The following is a 14202-nucleotide window of genomic DNA, read 5'->3' as shown; positions in this document are numbered from 1 at the left end:
GAATTAATCATGGCTTCCAGTCTCTCTTTCCTTCGTCTTCTTATCTTGCTCATCTTTTTCATTCATTCAACAGTTTTTTTTTTACTAAGCATGTTGTTCTATGTTGTACAGGAGGAAAGATTTTGCTTTTAAATACGAAGACATATTTCTGTGTGATACGATATTCTGTGATGTGCGTGTCGGGTACCTATATATTGTTTCATGTATGATAAACTTCTAGTACAAAATTGCATATTTCATTCTCATTTTATGAACTTATTATCTGTTTCTCCTTCCCTCTCTGCTTTCATCCCCTTCCTCTGTCTTCTCCTTTTGCTAAACTGGAGACTTCCTTGCCTTTTATAGCATCTACTCCATTATTGGAAATTACAGAATTATAAATGAGCCTAGATATTTTATAACACATTGAATTATTTTCAGAACTGAATTAAGTGAATTAAACATTATATCCTTCAAGGGTCTAATAGCTACTTCAGATTTCATCGCTTAGTGTACTTAATTTTTAACTTAATTTAGACGAGGATTTTGTTGTTTTGTTTTTTATTTTCTTTTTAGTAGAGCTCTTTTGAACTAATATAAGAAGATCTCAAATCCCATAATGCAGGGGTCTCCCAGAATTGCCATGTGTTTTCGCACTGGTCCTGCAGAGTTGCCATGTGCTGTGAGGAAAAATATATCAGAGAAAAGTCCACACTGTTGCCACACTTAAGTTATGTCCTTTTCAGAAAACTTTCTAAATATATCAGTGTTCTTATCCATTTCAGTTCTTTTCCAGAGAGGCTATTTCTTGAAGAGTGTAGTTCAAGGCAAACTTGAAAGGGCAAACATACATTGACTCTGGAAAGAAGCCTACATTCAGAAGCCACTCAAGCAGGAGCTTGGGGAAGTGGGAGAGGGCGTATGAATCTACTCTGGTCAGTTTACCTGCACAGATGAACTCTCAGCAGCTCAGGTAGACCAGATATCCATTCTTCATGTGTCCCCCTACATAGTAGCACTTTCCCACAGATAGAGTAGACGTGCTACTTAGGAAGAAGAAAGGCATCAACCAGTCAGGTCATATATCTCTGAGAGAACATTCCACAGTGAATTTTAGGCCTTTTGCAGACTCTGTGTCAGCCTGGTGCATCTTTCTTTCCTTGGCAATATGTGTCCACTTTCCAATAAAACTGATTTAATGTTTCTACAGGGGAAAAAAAAAAGAAGACAAAGACCAGCATCATGATTCAACAAAGGAAAATTAAGCTTTCGCTTTTATCAAAGCTTTTAAACATAGTATCTCATTGTCTGGGCAGACTGATTATATTGTTTGTAAAAAGAAAAAAATCAACAATTTCAATAATTGTTTTGAAAGGGGAAAAGATGAAAAGAAACCGATCCCCGGGAAAACGTCAGGTCGCAGTCACAGATGGTGCTATTTAAATGGTGTACCATAATCATATTAGGGCGGAGCACATGGAATTCCAGATTTCTGCATGACAGTGAAGAAGAACCAGCAATTATCCGTGTGTGTGTGTGTGTGTGTCCTACATTCTCTCTCCATTTTGCTAATTCAATTGAAAAGCAAGAAGAGGTAATCCGGACAGCCAGAACAGGAGGACAAGGTCCACAGCTGTGCTCGGGGGCTGGTGTGGAGACAGACACAGACTGACTTGGAGTTTTGTGTGTTGCATGTGAATGCTCTGGACTGCCCTAATCGACTGAAAATGAGCCAGCCACAGTCATATGGAACAGGTCCGTTTACCACATCTCTTGGTCGCATGGCAGATGGTAGACCGTCAATGGGTGGTATTGATTGGCTGGATTTGCCTTAGGGTAACAAGACTATGGGTCCTTAAAACCCCGCTTCATCTTATTTTCCTTTGTGCCGCGACATACAGTAGTGGTTTTCTCTTTTCCATGCCCCAAAGCCCTGACCCCTAGCATTCCCTTTTACTTTTTTCAAATCTAAAGTCTTCCTTGATAATCAAGTTAAAAAGGTTACCTTGAGATAAACACTCTTAAATTATCACCAAGGCAAGAAAACTCAAGAATATTTTATTTACTAGACTGATTACATTTTAATGTTTGAAGAAAGTGACATTTTTTAATTAGTGTTTAAGACATATGGTGAGTGTACAAATTAGCTTATTTTATACAACCAGAATTTGATGAGAGCAACTCCTCCTTCTCACTCCCCAGTTAAAAATTGTCACTTGAAACTTAATATATGCAAGGAGGTTAAATGCTATTAAATGATGCAGACTTGACTTTAAGATAAAAGAGACAGTCAGTCACTATCTTGTGTAGCTAAATGCTGGCTGGACAGACTGGAAAAATACTAGAATTGGCATCTGTGTCTCCAGAGATGTGGAAGTTCAGAGCTTTAATATCGTCCAGCCAAGAAAAACAAAAATGCCAGGTATATGTGCATGCATGCATGTGTGTGTGTGCTTGTGTGTGTGTGTGTGTGTGTGTGTGTGTGTGTTGGTTTCTGCATTAGATGCATGGGAGGGTAAAGTAGCATGCGCATCCTTTGTTACTAGTAAAAATGTAAAACCCTTCTTAAGACGTGGCCGTGTAATGATGCGGCTCTACATCTCTACACTACACCCCTCACTTGAAGATTTCAACTTGGGGCATTCTCTTTATTCTTGGCGGAAGATCAGGTTAATTGAATAGGGTGGTACAAAGGAGATGCCAAGTTAGGTACACCTCCAAAATCATGTCCAGTAAAATGTTCCTCTTTAAAGCAGATCTTAAGGGGAAAGAGCTGCTCTGAGGAGAGATAAGCGTCTGGTTTGAGCCTGTGGTTGTTTATGACTGGTCATATGATCACATTAAAAAAAAAAAAGACATGGTTAAGTTTTGGTTTTGCCTTTTGTGTTTTTGGTGCCTTTACTTTTAAGCTTTTGGTCGTTTATATCAGTAGAGACTATGTCCAATAAACTCAGAAGGAAAGTTACACCTTTAGCTCTTGTCTCCAATTTGTGTGTTTGTCTACATGCATCTGAGTCTAGTGCCCATCCTGTGGGAATATTTCTCTTGTTGTAAAAAGAAACCATTTTCATGGAGTTTTTTTAAGTTCTCCTTTTCTTGGGGTGGATTGTGTTTTCCTCCTTTATCACTGGCAGAATGAAACAAGTCTTGTTTGTGTCTCTTATTAGAACTGTGAGGCAGTGTTTTGTTCTGGTCGGTTTTGTTCCCTTGCTTTAAATCAGGAGGAAAATTTTTATTTACTTAGACATAATACAGTAGAGACAATCTTGCCTGTTAGGATATTGCTATTTCTCATGTCACATCCTATACCTAAAAGCAATTCCGAGGAGAAAGCATGCATGCGCGTGTGCGCGCACACACGCGCGCGCACACACACACAGTCTTTTAAGACGGTTTGTTTCGATCTGTGCGCTCTACCCACCTGGTGGTTATATAGTGAACTGTTACTTTAAAGAGTAGTTTAAACACCAGCCATGTTTGGGGCAGGCTGCTCTTGCAAAGAGAGCAGTGCATATTACAGGAGGCTACAGTGGGAGAGATAAGGGGGAAATTCAGCTCACTGACTAGAGGTTTTAATGTGCGAACTCTGGGGAAATCATATATTGACTGTTCCGTGGTGCGCAAGAAAATTGAAGAACCCTTTGCAGACGGAGTGCTTTGCAAAGGATTCTATCTGTTTCTCTTAAAACAAAATCTGTGGCAAGATGTTTGAAATCAGCAGGACGCTTAATGCTGCTTTGTTAAATAATGAGGTAATATTTTGTCACTTTTTTCTGGGCAGCATCTGTTTTTATCCCCCCTCCTCTTTATTCCCCCCCCCATGTTTATGAAGGGTTCTTTTCTCTTCTTTTTTCTTTCTTTTTTATCCTCCCCGCCCCCTTTCGTAGAAGTCTAGGAAATATAATTCATGCTTCTTTTTCTGTTCCTTGTTTCCTGTGCTTTTAGAGAATTTGGTTGTCTATCTTTTTTTTTCTATTTCCTAGCCCATTGTGCCACGTAAGGCTTCTCCACTGCGCGGAGTAGGTAGTTATTAACGCTGAATTGGCTTCTGGTACAGTCCATCTGGACGCTGTGTGGGAAAGCTGGCTGCCGGCGACTGATGCTGAGCTATCTGCAGCCTTTGGGATGTGTGCATGGTGGCGAGGGGCTGACTGATATGAGATTACTTCTTTTAAGGGAAATTGTTATTAATGAGTCAAGAAACTGCTCATTTATGGTAAGAGGGACACAGCGGCGCAGCCAGCCCCACAGCGTTGGGCTACCGTTTTAGGTTGCCTTAGCTGCTTAAGAGAGACAAGTTTCTTTCTATGGTGGTGGATTGTAGCAGAAAAGGGAAAAAAAAAATGACGCATGACTGGGAGACTCGCCTGCCTGGTTCTTAAGATAATATATTGAGAATCTGTTGCTTTACAAATGCCACACCGCTTGTGCAGCGGTCAGCCCCTCACACTGAGAGATGAATGCTACTATGGGAAATGCGATAATAAGGTTGACTTTTCCCAACAATAGGATTCTGCCTTTGTCTTTAGAGAAAAGGCCTCTGAGGACATTTGTGCATTTTGTTTGAGGATTCCTTTGAAAGACTTTAGAGTGGAGGTTTTTGCAGAAGTGATCAATATACAAAATGCATGGGTATTTTTTTTTTTTAGCCTAGCGAGACCAGGTAATTGTTTATGGTATCATGGACAGTTACTATTTTGGAAAGGTGGCCAGAATGGTTTGGAGTTACCTAATGTTAATTTATGGCTCAGTCAGTGTACCAAAGTTAGTATGGATGAGAAAAAAGGAGGTGCTAAAATTTTTACCTTTTATAACCTGTGTAGAAATATAGAGTGAATGTTTTGTTCCAAGAGAGCTGTTTTTATTTGTGTGGCTATAGCATGGTGTCAACATGGTCTTCCCAATATTTTCGTGCTGGTGTGCTCACACTTAAGAGTTTTTTGGCTGCCGATGTAGGATGCGTAGACCTAGCCTATCTATGTACGTCAAGCTGTTTGGAGCAGTGAACCTGGGAATTCATCCTTCGAGTGCAGTGCAGCAAGTACTACAGCACCAGTGTGACTCACGGGGTTCGTCACGCGGGTGCCGAGGGAGTCATTTTAAAGTTGACTTCATTCACTGTCCTTCTACCGGAAGGGCCCAGCAGAGGTCCACATTTCCACCCCTCTTCATCGTGGACCTTCATTTCTAATAGCTGGACTTATTTATATTTAAACAAAAGGATTTATGTAATGTATCCGACACACTGTTTAGTGGTGTTTCTGTTTTTCCATAGAGTATGTATACGTATGCTTGTTGAATGTGTTCACGAAGCAATGTTTTGAAGAGAATTGTTTCCACCTTTTTTTTTTTCTAGTAGTTTTTCACAAACTCCTCTTGGACTCTGAAGCCCAGAACTACACATCGTTCACTACCCCTAGTCCAGCTCACTGTCAGCTTCCAGCAAAGATTAAAACCTGTGTTAAATATTTGTTACCTCTGTACATTTATTGATAAACAAGTTAACTAAACTGTGACTTAGGGGTGTTAGCCTTCTTCATAGATGTGAGACATAAAGGTCTCAGGTAAGCCACTTAAAAACCCAGGCCGAAACTCCTGAAGCGTGGTGATCCGGCGTTTAGGACCTGTGTCGCATAAGCAGGCAGACTGTGTACATCACTACACACTTGCTAAATGTCTCTTTGTACATCTTGTTAGAGGCCAGGGGGTGGGGGAGGTAGGGAGGAAAAAGACAAAGTCTTTTGTTAAGTAGAACAAGATGAGCAGTCTGTGCAGGTAATAAAATGAGGCCATTTTATTCCAGAGCCATGTTTTGCCCTCACCTCAGTAGAAAAAGCAAAAGGGAATATGTTGTCATCGATTTTTAAAAATTCAGAGCATGCCCCTATCCAACTTGAAAAGTAAATTCATTTAAATAAACCATTCATCATTCTCTGTTTTGGAAAGCTCCCACGGAAGGCAGAAAGGTAGAGCCTGGCAGCTGCCTCCTCCCTCCAGTTCTTTTTTTTCTTATTAGGAATTAGTTTTCTGAGACAAACTTATGTGAACCTAATTCACTGAGAAGTTTAATCCCAAACTTGCATGCTTTTGAAATGTTGGTCATGTTAGCTGCATAAAGAAGCACTGCTTACAGAAAGCCAGCAATTCTGGGAAATAATAAAGTTAAAATGTGGAAGTATTAGCACATTAAAGTGCTTTTGTTGTATCTTTAAGCCTAGAGGCAGATCATTAAATATGCATTTCGCTAGAAAGCAACTGTCAAGAAAGATAAGGTGGTTGAAAATATTCCCCACCGAACAAGCCCTCTATCAGAGGGACGGGCTCCTGTGTTCCCCGCCAGGACCGGGAAGGAAGGACACTCCCACTGTGAAGGTTTGCAGTCCTCCAATGACCTGCAGTTGTAACAGTACTTTTCAAGCTGGAAGGAGGTAAAAGGTAAAAAATACAAGTATGCCTGTTGTTGCTTCAACCGGGCTTTAATTACCAGACACAAGAAGCAGTTCAGAAATCTGGCTCTGTTGTTGTAGAGGTCACCAAATCATTAACATCGTCAATCTGGCAGTAGCTAATTTAAATAGCACCTGATGTTGCAACGCCTCCCTTCGGTTCCCCAGCCAATCAGAGTCTGGCTTCAGCTGACAGATGGTCCCATAAATGGATGTAAAAAGGGGAAGCTTCGAGCCAATTTCAGCAAGGCTCTGTTCAGTTGTTCTTATCTACATCCTAGAATCAGGGGTTTCAGCTCACTGCGCCTTTTCTTCCTTTTTTTTCCCCCTTTCTTTCCCACCCCACCCCCTCCCAATAATTGATTTACTTTACAATCATCCACACTGTGTTTTGTGGACCTTCAATAGATAGATAGATATATAAACAATAGTAGTCATTTTTAGATATATTCTGAAACCTTTGCAAATTTTAAGAGAAGAGTCGAAGCGCTGCAAGACCCAATATTTGCCAATAAGAATGGTTATGGTAGGTATGACTAGATGTATAATCTGTTGTTTGTGTTGCTAGAGGGAAGACAAGCGTCTATACCTTGGCCAGTCTTAAGCTTGCACGAGAGTTTAGTTCTTTGCTGCTGTCTGGTTCCTACATTTACTATATCTTTTGTGTAGCGTGCGGGTAGGTCCTTTTATTGCAAAGCAGTGGGGAGAGAGATTGTCATTTTTAACAGGTCGTTGTCAGTTTTCCCTTTCACGTGAAAGCAGAGGGTGGGGATGGGCTGAAATAATTGCTGGTTTGTTGAAAGAGATTCTATTACTTGAGACCATCATGAGGGGGTGGCAGGGGCTTTCTTTTTGTAAGAGAGAAGAGGTTTGTCTACATGCCTGGGTTTTCTGGGGCTTAGGGTGTATGCAGCAGGGTTAGGAACCTCTCCATTTCTGTGCTGGAAATGTAAAGCTCGAGAGGCAGCTCCTGGATGCTGAACGTTGAGATGGGCAGTTGTGTTTCAGGGGACTGCACAGTCAAAACGGCAAAGAGGGTGATTTATCTGGGCTTCAGTAAACGCTGCATCTTGTATTTCAAAGAGTTTCCTGTCATGACCTCATAAAAAGAGGAGGCGGCTTGTATGTGTAGCGGTGCCTGGCGTGTTGAGTTGTTGCTTCCTTCTCTGGGCAGCAGCTCTGTAAGAAGGGAATGTCAGCTTTTACATAACGCTCCTTTCCGCTTTTGACACACTGTGTGAGGGTCCATCTTCTTCTGATCACAGATGGAGTGGAATGGCTTGAAGATGGTAAGTGAAAAGAGAAGGCAGCTTGGAGGCTCCAGCCGTGTGTGTGTGTATGTGTGTGTGTGTGTGTGTGTGTGTGTGTGTGTGTGTGTGTAAGGATGGTGGACTGCATCGTAAATCACTGATCGTGCCTCTGTGTGAGTGTGTGTGTGTGTGTGTGTGTATTAGTATTTCTTTTTCTGAAATCCACAATCTGCCTCCAAGTATAATGGCATTGCATGCATACAAGGCACGTACTGCCTTTTCCATTAAACACATTTTAGGCAAGCAAGGTTGGTGCCTTTTTTTGACAATCACAATGTCACTGTCACCGTTGGCTGGCGTGTCCACCACCTCTGTGAGCCTTCAGCCGAATTACACGACTGCTAAAGTTAAAGGCACATTTCTTCTTCGGTCTCATGCTAGGAGTGATGGGGAAGGCTGGGAGTGAGGGGTGGAGGAGGTAAGATTCAGTACCAGCAGATTGCAATTGTGAAACAGGACTTTGAGATGTGGATGGGGAAGTGGAAAACCTTTCTGCCGAAGTAGTAAATCTATTTTTAGCATCGTCTTTTTCTGGAAAAAGAAACAGGGAAACTCCTTGAGTGCTGTTCCTGTCTCCTGGCGTTGACCCTAAAGATATGACACAAAATGGCACGAATAGATGCCACGAGTGCCCACTCTGACTTTGAATTTTCACCAGCAATAGCTTTCAGGGGATTTGGGGCTGGGTAGTGGGGAAAGCTATAAATTCATTTTATTTTTAACTAGAAAAGCCTTAGGAGGACTTTTCACTCTGCATAGACGTTATAACAAAGCTGTGGTCTTTTTCCCATTCTTAGAGGATTGCCTTTGTCTGGCTGCTTGTTTTGATGGGTGTAAAACAAATAAGATTAGACCGAGCAGCCCAACTGAAAGCGATAGCTGGGAGGAAAACCCAATGAAAGGTTGCCGGGGAAACGAACAGAGGAGAAGCCGAGCAGGGAGCAGGTGGCTATCATGAGAACACACTGCAAACAGTGTAAAAAAGGAGGAGGGGGGACAGGACCTCGATTATCTTTGCTGTTCTTTGTGACCAGCCCAACTTTAATTATTCTTCATAAATAGGTGTTAATTACATTTCCAAGTCTGGTTTACAGTGATTTTTCGAAATCTATTTTTAAGCATCTGTTCCCTCTCTCCTCTTTTTCTTTTTGTTTGTTTGTTTAAAAAAAGAGAGGAGGGGGAAGGGAAAACAGGGTCTCTCTCTCTCTCTCTCTCTCTCTCTCTCTCTCTCTCTCTCTCTCCTCTCTCTCTCTTTCCTCTTCCCCCTTTCCCTGCTGTGAAATCGTACGTGCAAAAAATTGCAAGGAATCTTGTAAGACCATTTGAAAAAAAATGTAAATTATATTGAATGAAGTTGACAAAAGCATAATAGTGAATTCCCACAGTTGATAGGTTCTGCAAATAATTTCTCTGATATTTCCAGCAAATATTCATAGAAAAGATATAAGTAGATTCGATTTATGCTAAGCAATGATTTTTGTGTCCGATGATACTGGCATTTTTACTACATTAGATGTTGGTACTGTAGTTTCAAGGAGTTTATTGTAGAAATGTCTTTAGAACACGGCCACTAAAGAGCCCCTTGCCTCCCTCCACTGCCCATTCCTCTCGCTTCAGAATCTACCCGTATCTTCCACTGTAATCAATGCATTTGGTCTTAAGTCTGGTCTTGGTATAAACTGAGTGAAAGGTGGTCTCTGATGTCTGGTGAGACCCAGGCGTTCTAGATGACAGGCATCTCTCCTTGTCCCTCTCTCAGTGCTTTTCTAAGTAGTGTCTTTTCCCCAGTGATGGTGGGTACCAAAAAGGACTAAGGGCGATAGTACTCGAGTGAATAGAAGCAGCACTAAAAAAACCTGAAATAGTCATCAGTTGTGGTTTCTTCCTTGTGACAATAGAGATGCATAATCCAGTAGCTAATTTGAAGCCTCAAAATAAAAAAAAAATTAAAAAAAATGAAATGTATTGCAAGGGTAGAAAATATAATTGCCTTTATTTAAAATCCTCTTAATTTATTGTCTCTCCTTTGCAAATCTCCACCACCAGCTCCCACCATAATTTTTCTGTGAGAATGTTCCTTTTCGTTTTGTTTTCTGACTGGAGGGAGGTATTATTTTGGTTTTACTCTCAAGGTAAAAATAAATAAATAAATAAATATATTTTTGTCCCATGCTTGGACCTTGTTTTCCTACCTTGAGTGCATAAACATATATCATCTATTAAAATAGAATACTTTTTATTATCACTGATGAAGTTTTACTTTTATTTTCTGAGAATTTTCTGGCAGGTATTAGTTGGGTAAAATTGTTTCTATGAAAACTGTCACTTTGTCTTTGGTTATGAGAAAGAAGACACATAGCTCTAGCTCTGCCGCTGACCTTTCTTGCTTCTTTGTCTTAAAAATATTAACACCCACTACCTACATGTAGAGGTGTGCCGTGACGGAAACACACGACTGCGTGTGAATTTACTAAGAAGTGAGAATATGGATGGAAATTTTGCTGCAACATGATGTACATGGACTACATCACAGTTTTACTGATCCGGTTGTCTCTGTATTTCATAGGCATGTATTGATTAAATCGACTGATATTTAATTTTTTGGAGGAGTCAAATGAGCAGAAGTAGGGGAGTAGCAAAAATTTACATGAGAAACATTGATACTTTGACTTTAATATCGTATGTGAAAAACTTAAGCGTTTATTTGGGTCTTAGTCCCGTTCATTCCTAACCACCATTTTTTCAAGACATCTTCTTGCAAAGACTAAGATGGGCTTGCTTATGTCTGATGGTTTGCACAAAGCTTTAAAACTTTTTTTATTCTCCTATAGACCTTTCTTTTAATATGAGCATTTTGTTATGAAAGCAAGACCAGGTTGCTTTGAGGTACTACTAGCAGAATTATTTGTAAGGAAAGAGGAATAAAATGATAGTGTATATATATATTTTAGTTCCAAATTCAGCCTCGCTTAGAGTTTTTGAAACGACAGACTTCATATATTTTAAATTTGGAGTGTCTATTACGAATAATGGGTTTGAAATTTCAAATCTAAAAGTCATTGCATGAATGGTACTCTGTGTGTGTGTGCTGTGTGTGTGTGTGTGTGTGTGTGTGTGTGTGTGTGTGTGTGTGTGTGTGTGTTCATTGTCTCTAAAAGAATCTGTGGATGAACTGAGGTCTTTTTCTCAAGTTAGAGTTTCTATGAACAATGAAAGGGTTCCTCAGGACAAATCCTTTGCTTCTTCTTCTCTGTACTTATCTCCTTTTTGCGAGTGAATTCTCTTCCTAGGCAGAACACTATCCCATATATAAAGAGAGATTCTGCTTCATTTAGTGCTTGGTACTTTAATACCTTATTTTAATTAAAAACAAAAATGGACGAAGAAGCAAATTATCTGTTATGTACCACAAGTAAGAAATGGCGGGCGGTCTTGATAAAGGTCATCACATACGGACAGAAATACTTCGGCCTTGACAAATTTCTTCATCGATTCTAGTAACCTGTAGCTACCAGTCACTTTGTTTATATACATGGACATTTAATATATACTTTTTTTTTTGGTGAGATAGCCAGCAAATGCTAGGCATACACGTATGTGCAGCAGATGCTAGGCATACACGTATGTGCAGCAAATGCTGCAATGCAGTATTTTTCTCCGTGTCATTGGGAGTTTGGGGGGTACGAAGGGACATGAACAGTCCCAAGCTTCTATCTTATTGTCTTTCAGTTGATGCACTGTTTGCAGAATTGGTCAGTTCTCCTTTGGAAAGAAGTAGAGTCAATGTTTCGTCACTGACTGTCCAATCCTTCATGCCTTTGATGGATATGAGAAGTGTGGTATCAAAGTGTTTTTATGAATTCTTGCATCTGTCTTAGCTTTTCTTTATTTGGTGTTAACCAAATATGTGTAAACATATACCTGTAAGTTTGCATGAATCTCTAAATGAAAAGAAAACTGAAGTAGTCTACTTTTCCTAAGTACTTCATTTTCTTTAATTCCAAGAGTTCCTTAATAGAAAAAAATGTGAATTTTAAAATACTTATCAATAAGATGTTGAGATTCTGCAGACTTCCATTAGAAGCTAGACACTTTCTTTACCAACCATTTGAGGAGCTGTAAATGTGCAAACCCTGAACTATCTCTGCTAGCCAGAGGGCCCTCTCAGTCAAGGGACCAAGGGATGGAGTTTGAATTGAAATGAGGTCCTTTGTTCTTTGGGGATATTTTAATGTAATATTACCACTGGTAATATTAGTAATGAGGAGGAGGAGGAGGTAGATAGGCATCCTGTGCTTTGTCTTTTCAAGTTTTGTGAGTGTAGGGTGTTTTAGGGTCACCCTTGGGTTTTAAAGCCTCAATAAGTCTATTTTAGGGCTAGAGGACTTTTGTAAATCAATGGCTTCCAAGGGTTAAAATGGGGAAATGGCCCGAGGGCAAGTGGGTAGTTGGAGGTTTCATATACAGTGATTGTCTGAAATTAGCTATCTAGCAATGAAAAGGAGAAAGTCTGAAGGACAAGAATCGGGGTGGGGGGAGCATAGAGGTGGGGTGGGGGTACACATGGAACCACAGCACCTAGGACAGCAACATGTGATCTGTTCATTTCTGGTGTAAATTTGAACTGTTGCAGTACAGGATGCCCTATAATTTCTCCGAACCTTGACTTTGCAGCTTTATTTCTTCTTTGTTTGCTTTTTCACACCTCTAATTATATCCAGTTTTTGGGTTCTAGCTGGGGGTCCAGAGATGAGACATTTTGTTGTTTACTTCACTAGGAATTAAGGCAGCAAGCATGTCTACAATAGCTTTGGAGCATCAGTGTTAGGAACCAATCTCTTTGAAAAGGAAATTGTTACAAAAGACAGAAAATAAGAATGCAATCACCCAGTCAGCTAGATTTGGATGTCCACTGTGCCTGTCGGTAAGAGTTGTGTTGGTTAAGCATTCATTAAGAAATCAAGTATGCTTTTATCAGGCTGGTGGCTCTCTCACGCACCTCTCCCAGTTCTTTCCTTCCCGCCCCAACCCTGAGATTCTGCCTTCATCATTTTTGCTTTGGACTAGCTTTACCCAGATCCTTGTCATTAACACCAGAGATTACCCCCCAACCCCAGTAAAGACTGTCTCCTCAAGTCTCAAATACTGAAAGCAATCAAAGAATCCTTAAATAAATTCCAGTTAAGAAATTGGTAAAAAACAAATTGAAGAAATGCTGTTTAGTGCAATTGTGCTTACATCGTTATTGTTGATGCTGTTGTTGAAAATCTTTGTTTTTTAATCCCAGAAGTTAAATACAAAGCTAGGGTTTTTGTTAATGAAAAAAAATTAAATGACTTAGGTATCCCCTGAAATGACTACTGATGGACTCTTGGTTTGAAAAATAACATTTGAGCTTAAAATTTCAAATATTCATTTTAAGATACTAAGAAAAGTAAACTTTTTATAGGAAATATAGTTTTTCTTCAGGATAGAAGGAGATAGAGAATAAAGTTCAGCCGAGCTGACAAATCGGAAAACACCACGTGTTGGAGATCTCTGCCCCGGGGGGCAGGGGATCCTATCTTGAGCCTGCAGGGTCTGAATCCCCCTTCTAGTTTCACTCATCCCTCCTGTCACGAGTGTCCCTTGGATCCGTTTTGCCATCGGGGTTATGGCAGAACTGATGGCCACTCCTTGCTCCATGTAGAGGTGTTTGTTGAGGACTTACTACACACATTTCTTTGAAATTTAAGGTTGCCGCTTCTCTCGGTGATGATCAAAATGATTGGGGTAGATTGCTATGACTGGGGATAAAGCTGAGGGGGGGGGAGATCGTGAGGCTCCCATTACCCAGAGACGCTGGTGCGAAGGGTAAGCAGTTTCATTAGAACGTTCAAGTTGAACGTCGGTGGTTTCCACTGTGCAGATCTCTAAGTGACTCCAAAGGACAGAAATTAAAGATCTTCTAGAGACAGTTTTTGTCTGTAATGTTCCATGTATCCAGATGTTCGTGCTCAGGAAGAAGCAGTTTGGACAGTTGGAAGGAACTTGTCTTTCAGCCAGATGCCTGTGAGACTTGCCTGGAACCTGTTAATATTACAGAAATACGAATACCTTCCTGCTAACAGAAATTTCTTTTTTATTCTTTTTTTTTTTGAAATCTTGTTTTTGCTAGCTTTATTTTTTTATTTAAACAACATTTTTCGTTTATTTTACATACCAACCAGTCTCTCCTCCCTTCTCTCCTCCTGTTCCCTCACCTTTCCAATCTACCCCTTTCCCCATCCACTCCTCCTCAGAAAGGAACAGGCCTCCCGTAGGTCTGCACAAGACATAGCACATCAAGTTGAGGCAGGACAAGTTCCTTTCCTTACGTCGAGATTTTTATTCTTTTTTTTTTTTTTTGAGACAAGTCCTCACTGTATATTGTCCAAGCTGGTCTTAAATACTTGATTCAAGTGATCTTCCCACCTAAGCCTCTAGAG

At 40.4% G+C, this 14202-nt stretch overlaps 1 protein-coding gene across 6 annotated transcripts in view; it reads left to right on the top strand.

The window, feature by feature from the left end:
* The window catches only part of Elavl4 (ELAV like RNA binding protein 4), a 136102-nt gene that overhangs the window by 46551 nt on the left and 75349 nt on the right, over positions 1 to 14202 (top strand). For 2 of the 6 annotated variants that reach the window (XM_026781933.1, XM_013348551.2), the window contains exon 1: positions 3475 to 3731. The exons of 1 other annotated variant lie outside the window; for it this stretch is intronic. In XM_026781933.1, the coding sequence (XP_026637734.1) occupies positions 3684 to 3731 (48 nt within the window). In that variant the 5' untranslated portion in view covers positions 3475 to 3683. Of the gene's footprint in view, positions 1 to 3474; positions 3732 to 6647; positions 6952 to 7336; positions 7715 to 14202 lie in introns of those variants that run through there. 3 more of the 6 variants (XM_013348553.2, XM_005353585.3, XM_005353583.3) reach the window with 3 other exon arrangements.

Source organism: Microtus ochrogaster, chromosome 10 (genome assembly GCF_000317375.1).
Source record: "Microtus ochrogaster isolate Prairie Vole_2 chromosome 10, MicOch1.0, whole genome shotgun sequence".
Taxonomy (NCBI): domain Eukaryota; kingdom Metazoa; phylum Chordata; class Mammalia; order Rodentia; family Cricetidae; genus Microtus; species Microtus ochrogaster.
This window is presented reverse-complemented; position numbering and strand designations above follow the sequence as displayed.